This window comes from Crocuta crocuta, unplaced genomic scaffold (assembly GCF_008692635.1).
Source record: "Crocuta crocuta isolate KB4526 unplaced genomic scaffold, BGI_CrCroc_1.0 scaffold167, whole genome shotgun sequence".
NCBI classification, from domain to species: Eukaryota; Metazoa; Chordata; class Mammalia; order Carnivora; family Hyaenidae; genus Crocuta; species Crocuta crocuta.
In genome coordinates, this window is record NW_027532406.1 from 5,683,108 (window position 1) to 5,700,960 (window position 17,853).

General features: G+C 40.8%; 1 protein-coding gene across 1 annotated transcript in view; it reads left to right on the plus strand.

Annotated features, from left to right (window-relative positions):
* PPA1 (inorganic pyrophosphatase 1) overlaps window positions 1-13,993 on the plus strand; it is a 28,609-nt gene extending 14,616 nt beyond the window's left edge. The window contains exons 5-11 of the mRNA XM_077778636.1: window positions 935-1,021; window positions 1,905-2,031; window positions 5,730-5,857; window positions 6,128-6,213; window positions 11,642-11,711; window positions 13,012-13,054; window positions 13,644-13,993. Coding sequence (XP_077634762.1) covers window positions 935-1,021; window positions 1,905-2,031; window positions 5,730-5,857; window positions 6,128-6,213; window positions 11,642-11,711; window positions 13,012-13,054; window positions 13,644-13,675 — 573 coding nt within the window. The 3' untranslated portion in view covers window positions 13,676-13,993. The remainder of the gene's footprint in view (window positions 1-934; window positions 1,022-1,904; window positions 2,032-5,729; window positions 5,858-6,127; window positions 6,214-11,641; window positions 11,712-13,011; window positions 13,055-13,643) is intronic.
* Window positions 13,994-17,853: the final 3,860 nt, after the last annotated feature.

Genomic DNA, 17,853 nt, shown 5'->3' on the forward strand with positions numbered 1-17,853 from the left:
AATAAACATTTCATTCTTGGCTCCTGGTTGGTGATGACATGTAACCATCAGAACATCTCATTTCCGTTTTAGTATTACTATCTACCTATCTCTGTTTTGGAAATCTATTTTAAAGAAAATCTAGTTCATAGAAGATAGTGAGCACGAAAAGTTCATCAAAACACTTTTCTTTTAATGTGTTTTTTAAGTAAATATTTGGGTCTGTATTTCTGTTTGCATGTTGTCTCAGCTATTATGGGGTTGGTTTTTGTCTGTTTCAAATAGGATCATTGTTGAGGCACCTAGCTGGCTCATTCAGTAGAATATGCGACTCCTGATCTCAGGGTTGTGAGTTCAAGCTCCACGTTAAGTGTAGATCACTAAAAATAAATAAATAAACTTAAAAAAAAGTATCATTATCTGTTTTAAAGCTTAAATTTAGGGATGCCTGGGCAGCTCAGTTAAGTGTCCAACTCTCCATTTCACCTTAGGTCATGATCTCACGGTTTGTGAGTTCGAGCTCTGCATCGGGCTCTGCACTGACAGCCCGGAGCCTGATTTGCTATTTTGTCTCCTCTCTCTGCCAGTCCCCCACTTGCTCTCTCTGTATCTCTCAAAATAAATAAAAAAACACTTACACTTAAAAAAACTAAAATAAATTAAAAAACAAAAGCTTAAATTCAGTATAGCATATTTATTTGAGCATAGATAGCGTATTTAGCATAATAGGGCCCCAGCGTTTAATTAAAATTATTGTGTGTAGTGAAGATTCTTAGATATGAATAAAGACTTTCTTAAAACTGAGAAAACAATAGCTGAAGATTCATATTTTTGGAGAAAGACTCATGGGCTATTATCTTTTAATGTCAAATATGGTCCACTCTGTCAGTAGCTTGTATAGGCATGATATACTCTCAGCCTTATTTATTTTTATTTTTAATTAATTAATTTTTAGACTTGGGAAGACCCAGGACACAATGACAAACACACTGGCTGTTGTGGTGACAATGACCCAATCGATGTGTGTGAAATTGGAAGCAAGGTAATGAAATCTGAAATGTTTCTGTAGTGTCAAGATGATAGTAATGAAGTTTACCAAGGTCATACTTTAAAAAATATTGTGAATAAAATATGTGAATTTTAGTGAAATAATGATATGTCTATGATAAGTTAAAAGCCTCTAGGTCACCTAAGCCTTTGTATGTTTTAATATGTGCATTTAAACCTAGTCAAAAACATGTGTATATTCACATGACTGTATATACATGCTGAAGAAGTGAGTGTGTTCTGCTTTGGAAGGCAGGTGACTAGTCAGTAGGTGAAGAGTACCAGGAGTAAGATTTCATCTCACTACAAGGCAAACCTTGCCTACTCATTGGGAGCAGTCAGCAAATCGACCCATGTCAGCTAACCTCACGAGCTGGAGGTTTCTGGTCAGAATTTCCTTATCATGTAGGGCAGCTCTAACATCATGACTGTAGTTACAGTTTCTTTATGATCTTTCTCAGGCTCAGGGAAATCGTTAACTGAAAAGAAAGTTGACATTCAGGTCTTTAAGTCATAAAGGTAAGCCATATTTGTATGACTTGCCTAATTCAGTTGTTTGTATAAAATAAAAGTAAAGAGAGTACATTTAAATATGTGTTTGAAATTTATTTCTTCGGCACAATCAATGACACCTCAAAAAATATGAATTATCCTGAATGATGTTACTGATTTTCTTAGGGCCTCCAAGGTACTTATTTTCAATTTTGATAGGACAGGGATTTGCTTGTTTAGCTTTTTAAAAATTGCTTAAAGAAACAATCTTAGGTAAGTTTGCAGAAGCTTGGTGTCTTCCTTCTTTCCTATTATCCACCAAGTAAGATTTTGCTTCCAAAGTTTCATCCTGTGGTATTGGCCTAACTGTGGTTCTTGACTCTCAGGTATGTGCGAGAGGTGAGATCATTAGAGTGAAAGTCCTGGGCATACTGGCTATGATCGATGAAGGAGAAACCGACTGGAAAGTCATTGCCATTAATATGGATGATCCTGATGCAGCCAATTACAATGGTAAGGAAATTTGAAGATGTAAAGTCTTTTTATATCTAAATCGTACTCCCCACCAAATTTAACCTATAGAGATAGAATGGCCTTCCGTAAGCCACAAGGAAGAAGCCCACACCTTAACTCTTTAGGAATGGCAAAACCTTTGACAAAGCATTGTTACTCCACACAGTGAACCTTTTAGTAATTCCCTGAGCAGTTAACTAAGTAAACTTTCTCCTTCATTCCAGGAGAGAAAAAATCTGGTGGTTTGTGTTTACTCTTTTCTCTTTTCCTTTCAGACATACTAGCAGTCTTTTGCTTTGTGTATTTATTTATTAAAAAAGCTTATTTTGCTTGAGATGCAATCTACATGCCATAAAATTCACCATTTTAAAGTGTACAGTTGTACGATTTTTAGTACATTTACTCGTCTGTGCAACTGTCTGCACCATCTGATTCTAGAACGTGTTCCCCACTCTGACAGAAAGCCCCGTCCGTACCTATTAGCAGTCCCTCCCCGTTCCCATTTGCCCCAGCCCCTGGCCATCACTGATGTATTGTTTGTCTTCATGGATTTGCCTTTTCTGAACATTTCACACAAATGGGATTGTATGGTCATGTGTCTGCCTAGCTTCTTTCACACAACATAATGTTTCCAGGGCTCATCTTCAATGTAACGTGTTTTAGCACGTCATTCCCCACCACTGCCCCCACCCAGTTCTTTTTTGGTGGTGAAATTCACTGAATACAAAATTTACCATTTTAACAATATTAAAGTATACAGTTTGGTGACATTTAGAACATTCACAAGGTCACACGACGTCACCACCGCCTAGTCCCAGGACATTTCGTCACTCTAGGTTAGGTCCTTGAGCTGGGAAGAGTATCCTGCGTTATCCACATGGGCCCCATCTAGTCACGTGAGTCCTCAAAAGTGGAGAACCTTTCCCGGCTACAGCCCGGAGGATGTGATGGCCAAAGAGTCAGAGTCAGAGAAACAATCAAAGGAGGAGAAAGACGGACTTTTTGTGTCAGATAGTTCTGTGTTATTTAAATTTCGTGTGGTGGAGAATGCATTCATTCCACTGGTTTGCCCTTTCACAGTGACTCTCTTGATCATTGTGCCCACTTTCACATGTGCTCCTTACACAAGAGCACACGTGCTAAGTGGCATGCCCTGGCACACTTAGTGAAGGCGCCCCTGTCATTACGTCAGCAACATTTGCGAGGGCATCACTGCCCTGCAGTAGAGGCTAGGAGAGCACTGAAGACTTTCTCTGGGTGGTTGGCCCCATGGCGCAAGTAGCCTGCAGCTTTCGCTCCATGTCAGCCTAAGACCGCCTCTGTGTCATCTGTTACAATCTGAAGCATTTATTGGCGTTTCTAGATGGAGAGAATTCTTGACTAGCCACAACTTAGGGAGGGAAGCGCACAGGGCCATGGCAGAGGAACACTTAGCCACTGAGGCAGTCACGTTGAACACATCGATCCTCTTGGTCGTTGTGGAGCCCGCGACAGTCAGATCGCCCTGCTGCTCTGTGGGGACCGGTGAAAGTAAGCCTGGAGCTCCACGCTTGCTGTGCCAGTGCTGCCGGCCTGGTTAGGAAAGCCGAACCCACGAAGGAACAGCACGGAGTCAGTGCTGTCATAGGCGGGGTCTTGATGTGTCATCAAGATGCAGGTCAGGTAGCTCTGGAGACCACTTCTGTCTTTGTGTGTGCAGCATTGCAAGAAAAAGAACAAAAGTTGCCTGGGCTTCTTTTTTTTGCCTACCTATTCTTTCCTGGATCCGGTGTTCAGGGTTCTCCAGTCTGGATCCCGCATACCTTTCAGTGTTTGGTTCACAATCAGACAGTTAATCAGCTCTGACAGTTTTCCTCACTGTGTTGTGATTAAAAAAAAATATTTGTTTTTTGTTTCCAAGTCCTGGCAGAAAACTCTCTGGAATTTCCTGAGTGTTTAGGAGTGTGTTTCATGGCTCTTAATGAGCCCATTTCTTCACACTTGAGTTTATGCTAACGAGGTGACTTAGGTAGGGCTCCTAGCTAGCCTCGGACTGGGGCTGGTCACCGAAGACCAAGTGATTGGAGGGTGGGAACTTTCAGCCCCTCCTATCGGCCTCTGGAAGGAGGAGGGGAGACTGCTGGAGATTGACTCTCTAAAACTCTGGTGGATTTTGGAACATTTTGGAGTTGTGAACGCCTGCAAGGGGCTGAAGTATGCCCACCCGCCCTTAGAGCACCTGGAAGCTCCCCCCACCCCTGCCCTTTGCATCTCTTCCATTAGGCTGTTCCTGAGACGCATCCTTTATAATAAACCAGTAAACATAAATAAAGGGTTTTCCTGAGTTCTGTGAGTCATTTTAGCAAATTAAACATGAGGAGGGAATCCCATGAGCCCTTAAGGCCACTGGTGTCTGAAGTGGGATCAGTCTTGTGGGCCTGAGTGAGTCCCCGTCACCTGCAGGAGCTGATGCTCACCCCAGGTAGATCTTGTCAGAATTGGATCGAACTGGACACACCATCGGTACCTGGAGAACTGGAGAGTTGGTTTGTTGGTATAGGAAAATGCCCACGCTTGCATTTCAGATTTCTGGATTTTCAAGTTTTGGTGTCAGGTGACACATTTTATGTTAATTATGTCCCCTGAAATGTATCTGTGTTTAAACATTTCCCAGTTCACTTTGTAAACTTTTCATATTTTTGGTGGTACTATGATAATAGAATGCATGATATTCTTTACATAGATTATAAATTTTATTTTACAAAATTTAAATAAGTTTTGTTGAATGCATTCCTGCTTACGATAATAAAGTTTATTTTGAGAGAGAGCTCCCTCGCCATAGGAGGAGGGGTGGGCGGGCTGGAGGGAGAATCCCAGACAGGCTTCCTGCTGTCAGCATGGAGCCTTGAGATCAGGACCTGAGCCAAAATCAAGAGTTGGACATTTAACAGACTGTGCCACCCAGGCATCCCAGAAAAGTGTTTTTAAAAATGACATTTTTCAGGGCTGGCTCAGTCGGTTAAGCATCTGACTTCAGCTCAGGTCATGATCTCACAATTCGTGAGTTCGAGTCCCACCTCAGGCTCTGGGCTGACAGCTGTATCTCCCTCTTTCTCTTCCCCTTCCCTTCTCTCTCTGTATCTCCCTCTCTCTTCCCCTTCCTCTCTCTCTCTCTCTCTCTCTCAAAAAAAATAAATAAATAAACATTAAAAAGAGACATTTTTCTGTTGGCCAAAACTAGAGCATTCTGATATAGAATGCCTATCCTATAGAGCGAGAAGTCTAGTCTCATTTAATATGTAACCCATCGTAGATTTCAGTGTAATCCATTTTTCTTGTATTTTGTAATTGGGGTGTGATCCTCTAATTATAGCCTTAGCCTGTCCTTTTTCGTATCTTCTGCCCTTCTCATAGAAGTTATACTTGTCAAACTAGCTCTTTCATTATGTAGCCCCTAGGCCTTTCTCCCTCCTCTCATCTAATAGAAGTTACTATTGTATTGATTGTTCCCTTAGTACCTAACATTGGAGCTATTCTAAGACACTAGGTGATTTCCTTTTAATGTCTATGTGTTCTCTTTTCAGAAGGGTGATTAGTTCTAACTTTATCTTGAACTTTTTTGATAATCCATCCTATCGCTCTCTCAAAGTACATACTTGATATTTTTATGGCATGAATAATTACATATTCATCTTGCAATCTGCTTATTCTCTTCTTAGATATTGATGATGTCAAGCGGCTGAAACCTGGGTACCTGGAAGCTACCGTGGACTGGTTCAGAAGGTACAAGGTTCCTGATGGAAAACCAGAAAACCAGTTTGCTTTCAATGCAGAATTTAAAGATAAGGTAACGTGTCATTTAGAAGTGTAGCTTTAGGCCCGTTTGTATTGAGACCAGCTTAACCATATTGTTACCATTTAAAGACTCTCTGACCATGAAACAGATGTTAAAGATATGGTAAGACAGCCTTGATATGGATTCATTTAAATGTTCTCTTCCATATCTGGCACAAGGAAATGAATTCAGAAAAGACAATTTATCTGGCTTTGGGAAAATGTTGATAACAAGGAAAAAACACTTATCTGTGCTTGTAATGCAGATCTCTTCACATTACAGGATTTTGCGATCGATGTTATTAAGAGCACTCATGACTACTGGAGAGCATTAGTGACGAAGAAGATCGACGGGAAGGGAATCAGTTGGTGAGCAGGAACCCTTCTCTGCATGTTTAACAAAGAAGGCACACCAGCTGGCACCAGAGGTTTAACAGCCATGAGCACAGTGTATTATTACATTCCTTAGAAAAGGGGTAACTGGTTTTGTGAGTCTGTGCTACAGTGAGGGGGAAGGTAGATACATAGGCAACTGAAGAGTACTCCTGAGATACTCTCTGAACAAGCACAAACTAAAACTATAAAAGGGACAGTGAGATCAGAGCTTTGTGAGGGTAACTAGGAAGGCTTCCTAGCATCAGGGTGCTCAGAATGTAGTGAGTAAAATAGGATCGAGTGCAAGAGTTTTGCTCTGATCTAAATATTGTAAGATGTGTTGCAGCTAAATCAGGATCTACCATGCACACAAAATTTACCACCGCTAATATAATAGTGAATACTTACTGAGCAGTAAGCATGCCAAGCATGTAGCAGAGATGCAGGGAAATTAAAGTTAACCAAAGTCATCCCTCAATAAGTGTTTCATAGTTAGGACTCACATCCAGGTCTGTCTGGCCCCCAGCCCATGTTCAGGATCATAGGCTTCCACTTGGGTTTTTAAAGATTTATAAGAGAATGCCCACAATCCCCACTTAACTAATGTTGTTCTTGAATAGTAGTCAATGAAGTGTATAAGAGAAATGATGTATTTTGATGCAGGAGTGTTGGAAATGGAGGAGTAAACTGTCACAGATGATGTGATTTTGTACCCAGAAAACCCTAGGAAATAAAGAATTCAAAAAGGTCCCCAGTTACAAAATGAGTATATATATATATTGATAGCATCCTGTATAAGTGGTTACAGAAACTATAATGGAGGAGAAGGTCCCATATGGAATAGTATTTCAAAAACAAACACACACACACACCAGGGCGCCTGGGTGGCCCAGTCGGTTAAGCCTCCTGCTCCGACTCAAGTCATGAACTCATGTTTGTGAGTTCAAGCCCCGCATTGGGCTCCGTGCTGACAGCTCAGAGCCTGGGGCCTGCTTCAGATTTTGTCTCCCTCTCTCTCCGCCCCTATTCTGCACTCTGTCTCTCTCTCTCAAATATAAATAAACATTAAAAAAAAAAGAAAGAAACCGACTTGTATATAAAATATACATAGTACTCAGGAGCACCTGGGTGGCTCCCCTGGTTGGTTAAGTGTCTGACTTCTGATTTCAGCTCAGGCCATGATCTCGCGGTTTGTGAGATTGAGCCCCATGGTGGGCTCTGGGCTGACAGCACCTGCTTGGGATTCTCTCTCTCCCTCACTCTCTGCCCCTCTCCCGCTGGCACACGTGTGTTGTCTCTCTCAAAATAAATGCTTTAAAAACAAAACAAAACACCAAGCTATAAACAAGATATTGCAGGACCCAGAAGAAGAACAGTTTAAGACTGTTGAGAAATATAAAATGTGTTAAAAAGAAAAGTAAACTATGTTTGTGAATAGCATTGTAAATGATGTTTCAATGTGAATTGAAATAATTCAATTTCATTAGAAAAAATTTGCATGTGGAAATAGGAAAATTCTGGAAAAAAAAAAGAGGGTAGTGTTGGGGTGGGGAGAGGAGTGTTAATTGTTTTCATACTGCTGAGTGATATTGTTTTATTGAAAGTTTGATATTGAAAAAGAAAGTCAGATTACTCATTTCTGTTAAAAGTTTGGTAGATCCAATGATGTATGGGAATTTAGTTTATAATTAAATAAACGTGCGGATGAATGGTTGTGGACCAACTGGCTGTTGAGGGAGAAAACAGGCTAGATCCGATCTTCCTCCTTATTCTCCTTATGGCAGATGCACACTGGCAACCACCACCATGTTCTGGCTCTTTCGATTTGTGTTTAAAAGGTGCTGTGACTGGGCAGGTGCTTCCTGAGCTCCCCACGGAAACAGCTCAGCACGTTTTCTTTACTACTTTATACTACTATATACTTTACTACTTTATACCCTTCTTTAATTGGGTGCAGTCTGTCAGCCCTCATCTCACATCAGTATTGAATTGCAGACATGCAAATTTCGATGTGAAAAAATATAGTGAATCTGTTAATTAGCTTATGGTAGAGAAGCCCTTTCTAAACCGAACACAAACTAAAAATCCATAAAAGAAAGGTTTACTTGTGATATTTTTATGTATTAGGAGACAATTTTTCCCGGTTTTTTTAAATAAAGAAAACAAAGGGCAAAATAATTTATAAATAGCTTATTCAAATAAGAAAGGCAACTAAGTAGATGGAAAGAAAAGATAGAAAAAGGAAGTTTACATATAAGAAGGTGTACAGACTCACTCGTGATTTATAAAATGCAATTCAGCAAGATAATGATATCCCCCATTAGATTTGCAAAAACATTTTTAAATTAGATGATAGCCAGGGTTACCAAGAACAGACATATGTGGCTGATGAGCATATAAATGGGTACAGCCTTGGTGAAGGAGAGTTTGACAGTATCCAGTCCAGAAATTAAAGCTGCGTGTACTTCTTCATACCACCACTGCTAGGAATATATCCGTAGTTCACCAAGATACATGCATAAGGATGTTCATTATAGTGCCCTTTATAATTGCAAAAAGTTAGGGGAAATGTAATGATTAAGTACATCTATATAACACAATGTGCCACATATGGCACATTAAAAGAATATCTTTATATGTTGATATGGAATGATATCCCAAATATATTAAGGGAGAAAAGCAAAGTTCCTAGTAGTATACTTAATATGATCTCATTTATGCAAGATAAACATACCCACACCCACAACAGCATCTATGTATTTATTTTTAAATTTTGGGGAGGCACCTCGGTGGCTCAGTTGGTTAAGCCTCTGACTCTTGATTTCAGCTCAGGTCCTGATCTCATGGTTCATGAGGTTGCGCCCGGCATTGGGCTTTGCACTGACAGCACAGGGCCTGCTTGGGATTCTCTCTCTTCCTCCTCTCTTCCTGTCTCTCTGCCCCTTTCCCATACACACAAGTGCTCTTTCTCTTTTTCAAAATAAACTTAAATAATTAAGATTATATTGCATCTATGGTTTATGATTTTTGAGATATTTAACACTAAGCATTTCCACATGTCATTAAAAAATGTTTTTATAATGTTATGTAACATTCCATCTCTGTATAATATCCCATCTCCTAGATATACCATTTTTTTAAAGTTTATTTTGAGAGAGAGAGCACACAAGTGAGTACAAGCCATGACTTATTCATAACTTAAAATTAAATTGGTACCTTTGACCCTTTTCACCCATTTCACCCACCTTCCACTCCATCTCAGAACATCCCAGTATGTTCTCTATATCCATGAGCTTGGTTTTGTGTTTTGTGTTTTTAGATTCCACATATAAGTGAGATTATACGGTGTTTACCTCTTTCTGTGTGACTTATTTCGGTTAGCATAATGCCCTCAGGTTTCATCTGTGTTGTCACAAATGGCAAGAACTCATTTTTTTTTTTATGGCTGAATAATATTCCTGTGTGTGTGTGTGTGTGTGTGTGTGTGTGTGTACACACTACATTTTCTTTATCCATTCATTCATTGGTGGACCTTGAGGTTGTTTCCATGTCTTGATTGTTATAAATCAAGCTGTAGTGAACATTGAGGGTGCAGATATGTTTTCCATTTAGTGTTTTCACATTCTTCAGATAAATACACAGAAGTCAAATTGCTGGATCAAGTGGTAATTCTGTTTTTAATTTTTTGAGGACCCTTTATACTGTTTGTGACTGCATTAGTTTGCATTTTCACCAACAGTACCCAAGGGCTTCATTTTTTTTCTACCTCTTACTAACACTTGTTATTTCTTACCTTGTTGATAATAGCCATTCTAGTGGATGTGATTCACAGTGGTTTTGATTTGCATTTCCCTGATGGTGAGTGTCATTGAGCACGTTTTCATGTACCTGTTGGCCAACTATATGTCTTCTTTGGAAAATTTTCTATCTGATGCTCTTACCCATTTTTTAATCAGATTAATCGTTTGCTATCAGGTTGTAGGAGTTCTTTTTACATTTTAGATCTTAACTCCCTATCAGATATGTGATCTGTAAATATTTTCTTCCATTTAGTAGGTTGCATTTTCATTTTGTTGATGGTTCCCTTTGGTGTGCAGAAGCTTTTTAGTTTGGTGTAGTCCCATTTGTTTATTTTTGCTTTTGTTTGCCTGTGCTTTTTGGATAAGTCTAAACATTTATCCCCAAAACTGATGTCAGGGAGCTTATTGCCTGTGTTTTCCTCTAGGAGTTTAATGGTTTCAGGTCTCACATTCAAGTCTTTAACCTATTTTGGGTTAATATTTGTGTACAGTGTAAGATAGTGGTCTAGTTTCATTCTTCTGCTTGTGGCTGTCAAGTTTTCCCAACAGTTTGTTGAAGAGACTCTTCCTTTTTCATTGTATATTTTCACTCCTTTAACATAAATTAATTGACCTTATATGAATGGGTTTTATTTCCGGGCTCTCTAGTCTGCTCCATTGACCTCTGTGTCTGTTTTTATGCCAGTACCATACTGTTCTGATTACCGAAGTTTTGTAAGGTAGTGTGAAATCAGGGAGTGTGATGTCTCCAGCTTTGCTCTTATTTCTCAAAATTGTTTTGGGCTATTCAGGATCTTTTGTGGCTCCACACAAATTTTAGGATTGTTTGTGCTGTTTCTCTGAAAAATGCCATTGAATTTTGATAGGGATTGCATTGAATCTATAGATTGCTTTGTGTAGTATGAAAATTTGACCATATTAATTCTTCTAGTCTATGAGCATTTCCATTTATTTCCATTTAGTTGTGTCTTCCTTATTTCTTTTTATTAATGTCTTACAGTTTTCAGTGTATAGATCTTTCACCTCGTTGGTTAACTTTGGGTGCCCAGCTGGCTCAGTCAGTGAAACATGCAACTCTTAGTCTTGGAATCATGAGTTCGAGCCCCACATTGGGCGTAGAGATTACTTTTAAAAAATTTATTCCTAGGTATTCTTTTTGATGCAACTGTAAATGTTATTATTTTCTTTTTTTTTTAATTTTTTAAAATGTTTATTCTTGAGAGACAGACACAGAGTGTAAGCAGGGGAGGGGCAGACACAGAGGGAGACACAGAATTCCAAGTAGGCTCTGAGCTGTCAGCACAGAGCCTGACTTGGAGCCTGAACCCATGAACCAAGAGATCATGACCTAAGCTGAAGTCACATGCTTAACTGACTGAGCACCTAGCTGCTCCAAATGTTATTATTTTCTTAATTTCTCTTTCTGATGGTTTGTTATTAGTGAATAGGAATGTAACAGATTTTTGTATATATTAATTTTCTATCCTATAACTTGAGTAAACTTGATTCAGGTAAACCCAGCTTGAATTTCATCTGACCTCCCATCTCAACCTGTTGTTTTTAAGTCTTAAGAGACAAGTTTTGTTCCTGTGACTCATGAGTACTTTTGTTTTCTTTAATAGCATGAATACTACGGTGTCTGAGAGCCCCTTCAAGTGTGACCCCGATGCCGCCAAAGCTATTGTGGATGCTGTATGTAAAATTTTCCTTGAAGAAGAACTTTCCTCGTGGCTAAAAAAATATATGCTAATGGGGAAAGAAAGTATTTCTTTCAACAAATATCAGAGTTCCTCCTGCATGCATATACTGTGTGAGGTCCTGAAATTGCAAACCATGAGCACGTACAAGTAGACATTTGACTGAGGGAAGAAGCTGAGAAGGATCCTTGTCAACCCTAAAGAGGGCTGATAGGAAAACAGAATTCTTTGTAACAATCAAAATGATTCCAGAATGTACCAACTAACCTAAGTGCCTCTGTACCTATCATAAGCCATTTTTCACAAAGGAATTAATGGGAACTTACTTGACTTGTTATAGAAAGGACTGAGAAAGTGGTCAAGTTTCAGGCACTGTGTAGGAGTGGTTCATAATCCTAGAAAAGACTTTCTTGTGAGGGAGTAAACTGTTCTTCAAAGAAATAATCTTGGCTTTGTATTTTTTTCTTTTTTTTTCTTTTTCTTTTTTTTTTTTTTTTTGCATTTTTTATTTATTTTTGAGAGACAGAGTGAGACAGAGCATGAACTGGGGAGGGGCAGAGAGAGAAGGAGACACAGAATCCAAAACAGTCTCCAGGCTCTGAGCAAGCATTCAGCACAGAACCTGACGCGGGGCTCAAACCCACAAACCATGAGATCATGACCTGAGCTGAAGTCGGACGCTCAACCGACTGAGCCACTCAGGCGCCCATGGCTTTGTCTTATTTTCAATTTTTGGACTAACCAAAACACTAAACCAGATAATCTTAAATTATTCTCATTTATTATATTAAATAAGGAAAACAGAAAACACGAAGTCTGACTTCTGACTGCCTTGTAAGTGGGGTGTAGTACAAATCAAAAGAATAATTTAACAGTGAAGCCAGTATATTTAGATTTATTTTTATATATTAATCCTGACAAAGTTGAGTTGAATAAGAAAAATTGGGAGGGAAAAACCATTGGCTAGCAATCATAACTTTTCAATGAGAATGCTCTGCCTACATTTTATGTATGTGTGAATATATATAAAATCATTGCAAGTGCATAAATCAGTTATTTCAAGACGCATTTCCTTTTGTTTATTCTCCTGTGTGCCTTCAAAAGCTTAGAGGCCTGAATTTGTTTCTTGGCAGGAGAGCAAACGTTGCCTTGTTCCTATATATTATGAATTATTTTTAGGACTTAAAAATTGGGAAAGTCCTCTTCTGTTCAGATTCTTTTTAATTTGTGTGTTGGTATACTTAACTTATTTTTTTCCTGGCATTAGACTAATATATTTTCATATTTTATTTTAGTTACCACCGCCATGTGAATCTGCCTGCACAGCACCAACAGATGGTAAGTTCTCCATTCTAGTAAAACCACACTAAACATCGTATGTATGTGGGGGGAAATTCTATCTGCATCTACAGATACATCTTACGTACCACATCTACAGAGAAAGAGAAGGGAGGGGAGGAGAGACAGTTCTAAAATCCCATCATGTCTATGGGAAGAAAGATGGCTGTACAGGCCCCTCTTCCCACCAGCCCCCATCATGGCAGCTTCCAGACCATGACCCACTCTTCTCCTTGGGTGCCGGGTAGATGCCTTGCAGATGTTGGAGCAGGTGCGGCTCTGGATCCTAGTCTGGCCACAGGCCGCTTCACCCAGAAAACGGTCCTCTCCCCCTTTAGATTTAGAATTCTCTATCAGGTTCTTCTGGTGAGAATCACGGGTGTATTGATTAGTATCAGGGGTAAAGAAGCCCAAAAGAAAACACTGTGAAAAAAAATCGCCCGTTTTTGCTGTAAATGTCACGTGTAATGTCACATTGTAAAATGTCACATGTAAGTTTGTTTTAAGCCAATCCATGCTAGGATGTATGTTGGGTGTGTTTTGATTCTTGACAGAGATTCTAATTTGGTTTTCTTTTCTCTGAATACAGTGGATAAGTGGTTCCATCACCAGAAAAACTAAGGAAAGTTCTGTGGGATACAAGCCAATGTTGCTGCGTCCTGTTCACCTGGAGTGTTGGGTGCAAAAGTAGTAGCTTTCAAAGCTTTAAATCCATAGAGTTCATCTACTGAAGCAAATTCTGCTGTGACCAATATATTCAGAATGTGACCCATCTGAAAGCATTGTTCGTGTCTCAATGAAGATCATGTTAGTACAAGCTTCACTGTCAGAGCAGTTGTAATTTGGGAGTCATTCGTGAATAAACGTGCACGATGACTACATATTGGTTGTATATGTTTACCACGTGTCAGAAAATAAAATTATTTTGCTGAAACTCCATTTATAATATTCTTACTTTAATCTGAGGCCTGATGTTACCAAGGAGGCGTGGGTGGCTGTTTGGTGTTTGTTTTCTATCAGTGATCTTATAAGTCAATTTTTTAATTATTAGACTAAAATTTACATGATTTTTAGGAACCTGAGAATGAAACCTCTGTGTTTACAGTAGTCTTGATGCTATGTTCTTAGCGAATTCCTAGCATCCCGTCGTAAGGTGAAAGCATTTCTATTAGCAGAAAGCAAAACCTTGCTCACCTTTTGAAATGATAGTTACTTTTTTAATTTGTCTAATCAACTAACTGGACCCTTAAGTTATTTACATTATATTCCGAGTTATTAGCCCAAATAGCTCCATGATTAAGGTCACAGGTTTTGGAGCTGGACGGACCTGAATCTTCTGTCCTAGCCCATCGATGTTAGCTCTGTAACCTCGGGTCAGTTACCAACCACCCAACTTCAGTTCCCTCATTTGTAAATGAGATGTTACTCATGTAATGGCATGTATCAAGCGGATTTTTTTAACTGAAATTTTTTATTGAGATCAATGTAGATTCACATGCAGTTGTCAGAGATAAGATAATACAGAGGATTTCTCTCTATACCTTTCCCCGTTTCCTCTAAAGTACGATTTTGCAAAATGATAGTAAAATGTCACTATCAGGACAGCGGCTTTGAGACAGACAGACCACTGATCTTGTTCAGATTTTCCAGTTTTACCTGTGCTCATTTGTGTGGTGTATTGTGTACAACCGAACTGCCCAGAAGGTCCCTGTGTCCTACAAGATCCTCGACAGTTCTAACCACACAACCTCCTGGCGCCCTTTTATAACCATGCTTTCCTCTTTTTTTTTTTTTTAATGTTTTATTTATTTCTGAGAGAGAGAGACAGTGTGAGCAGGGGAGGGGCAGAGAGAGAGGGAGACACAGAATCTGAAACAGGCCCAAGGCTCTGAGCTAGCTGTCAGCACAGAGCGTGACGCGGGCCTCGAACCCATGAACCGTGAGATCATGACCTGAGCCGAAGTCAGACGCCTAACCGACTGAGCCACCCAGGCGCCCCCACGCTTTCCTCTTTCATGTCCTTACACCCCCATCTTTAATCTCTGGCAGCTGCTAGTTTGTCCTCTACTTCTACCATTTTGACTTTTCAAGAATGTTCTATACCAGATAGTGGGTAACCTTGGGATTGGCATTTTTCCCCTCAGCATAATTCCCTAGAGATTCTTCTAGGTTGTTGCATGCTTTTTGATACTTCTTTATTTTTATTCATCCCTTTTTATTGTTGAGGAGTATTCCATGGTCTATATACCAAACTGTTTTGCCTGTTGAAGGACTAGTGGGCGCAGTATGGGTTTTGGCCATCACAAGTAAAGCTGCCACGAACATTCCGCGCACATTGGTGTGCCAGTATCCCCTTACATTGTAATTTCTAGTTCAAATGATAGATGCATGTTTATTATTATTTTTTAAATGTTTATTTATTTTGAGAGAGAGCATGATGGAGGGGCAGAGGGAGAGAGAGAAAATCCAGAGCAGGCTCCTCAATGTCAGCTGGGAGCTGGACTCGGGCTTGACCCCACAAACCTGAGCTGAAATCAGGAGTCAGATGTTGAACTGACTGAGCCACCCAGGCGCCCCAACAGATGCATGTTTGGTTTTTTTTTTTTAATGTTTTTATTTTGAGAGAGACAGAGAGTGAGCCGGGGAGGGGCAGAGAAAGAGAGGGAGACCCAGAATCGGAAGCAGGCTCCAGGCTCTGAGCTGTCAGCCCAGAGCCCGACGTGGGGCTCGAACCCATGGACTGTGAGATCATGACCTGAGCCGAAGTCAGACGCTTAACCAACTGAACCACCCAGGTGCCCCGATGCACGTTTAGTTTAAATAAGAAACTGCCAAATTGTTTTCCAGAGTGGCTCTACTATCTCACATTTAAGATGGTTACTGCTATGTTTGCATTTTATCCTGTAAGTTTGTGTCTTTCACCAGATGTGGGAATTTTTCAGCCATATTTCTTCAAATACTCTTTTAGGCCTAAGCAAGCCCACTCTCCTTTCTTTCTGGTGATGCGAGGGTTAGGTCTTTGGTTACTGTCCACAGGGCCGTAGGTTCTGTTTTCGCAGCCTATTTTCTTTTTCACACGGGGTGAGCTGTGTTGTTCTGTCCCCAGGTTCATGGAGCCTGTCCTCTGTCATCTCTGCTCTGGCAGTGAACCTGCTCAGATGTGCCATTATAATGGAACTGTGAAGTTACTGCACTTTTAGTTCTATGGTTTTTGTTCAGTTCTTTTTTATAACTTCCATTTCTTTGCTGAGATTTTCTATTTTTTAACTCATCTCAAGGGAATTTCTAATTGACAGCCTAATAGTTTTAAGATGACTGCTTTTAAATCCTTGTCACAATTCATCTCAGTATGGTATCCATTGTCTTTTTTCATTCAGTTGGGATTTCCTGGGTTCATGGTATGACGGGTAATTGTTAGTAGAATCCTAGACATGTCGTTTGTGGTGGCCTATTTACATCTCGTGTTTTAGCCAACGTCACCCCACTTGGGCCCAGCACCTGGGGCTCTGCCTACTTTGGGGACTGTGGTTTCAAAGGCAATTTCATTTTCAGCAGCTTTGCAGTGTTACTTTGGTGCCTGGTATTATCTGGTGCCCTTGGTGCTTCTGTTGGTGCCTGCAGGTGCTGCCTCAAGGGGCTGGTGGGTATCTCTTGGTGGGGGAGGGGTGTGTGGGCCACCGGACTGGTGCCCTCCATCTAGCCAGGGACTAGGCCAGTGTCCCTGGGCCGGGGGAGGAGAGTCTTACTTAGGCTGCAGCGATCAAGAGGCTTCCTGCACTCGTCCACCTGCTATAGCTGGATTTCTCCCTCCAGCTCAGGCCACCCACCCACCTAGGATACTTGGAAAAGGGGAGGCTGGGGAAGGAGAATACCTCCCTGGTGGCTTAGTCCGGGCCGGACTCCCAGGGGTCTCTCTTGCCAGGTGGTGTCACACCCACCATAGAGGGACGCCCATTCCCCAAGGGGGAGGAGGGAGCCCATCTGGGCTGCCTTCTACTGCTAGGTCGGGGGTCGGGAAGGACTCTCCCTTGGGTGGTAGGAAGCACGTGTCCCTGCCACTGTGTTGTTCTCTGGCCCTGCTCCCAAAGCAGCTCACCTTACCACTTTCCAGCATTTTCCCTCCGTTGTCTCTTGCCATTTCCAGGGTTTGTAGCTGTGCTTCCCCGTGAGGAGCAAGGCAAAACGGGGCTACGCCATCGTGTCTGGACCAGAGTCAGGAATGTCAGCGTTCAGATCTTAGCAGTGTTTCTCTTGCTCCTCTTGCAAGTCTATTTTTAAATGTTGCCTCAGTCACGGTCATACATGATTTCGGAAGGGATTTATTAGTCAGGATGAGAAATAGGTTTTGTAATGGAAGATTATACAGTGTGGGGGACTTCATAAAAATTGGCCCAAAAGTTAGGAATCAGTCACCAAGGTGTCTGCCGGTTTTTAATGCAGCAAATGATTTTTTTTCCCCAAAGACTTGGAAGTCAAACCCGACTATATTATTACCATGGTTAAATTACTTGACCTGTGTGAGCTTTAGTTTTCCCGTCTGTAAGATGGTCATTGACCCTTGTCACAGGGTGGAAGGAATGGAGGTGAAGGATGTCCCCAGTGCCAAGCTCCAAGCAAGTGCTCAGTGGCAGCTGGTGGTTCATGATTGTGATTTCAACAACACCGATTGGGATCAATGCATTTTCTTCAGAGAAGGGAATCTGAAACACTGGCCCAGTTGTGTAAAGGGTCTGACTGAGCACTCTCGTTGGAAATTCACAATTCATTTGCACCATCGCTGAGCCCCAGACCTGCATACG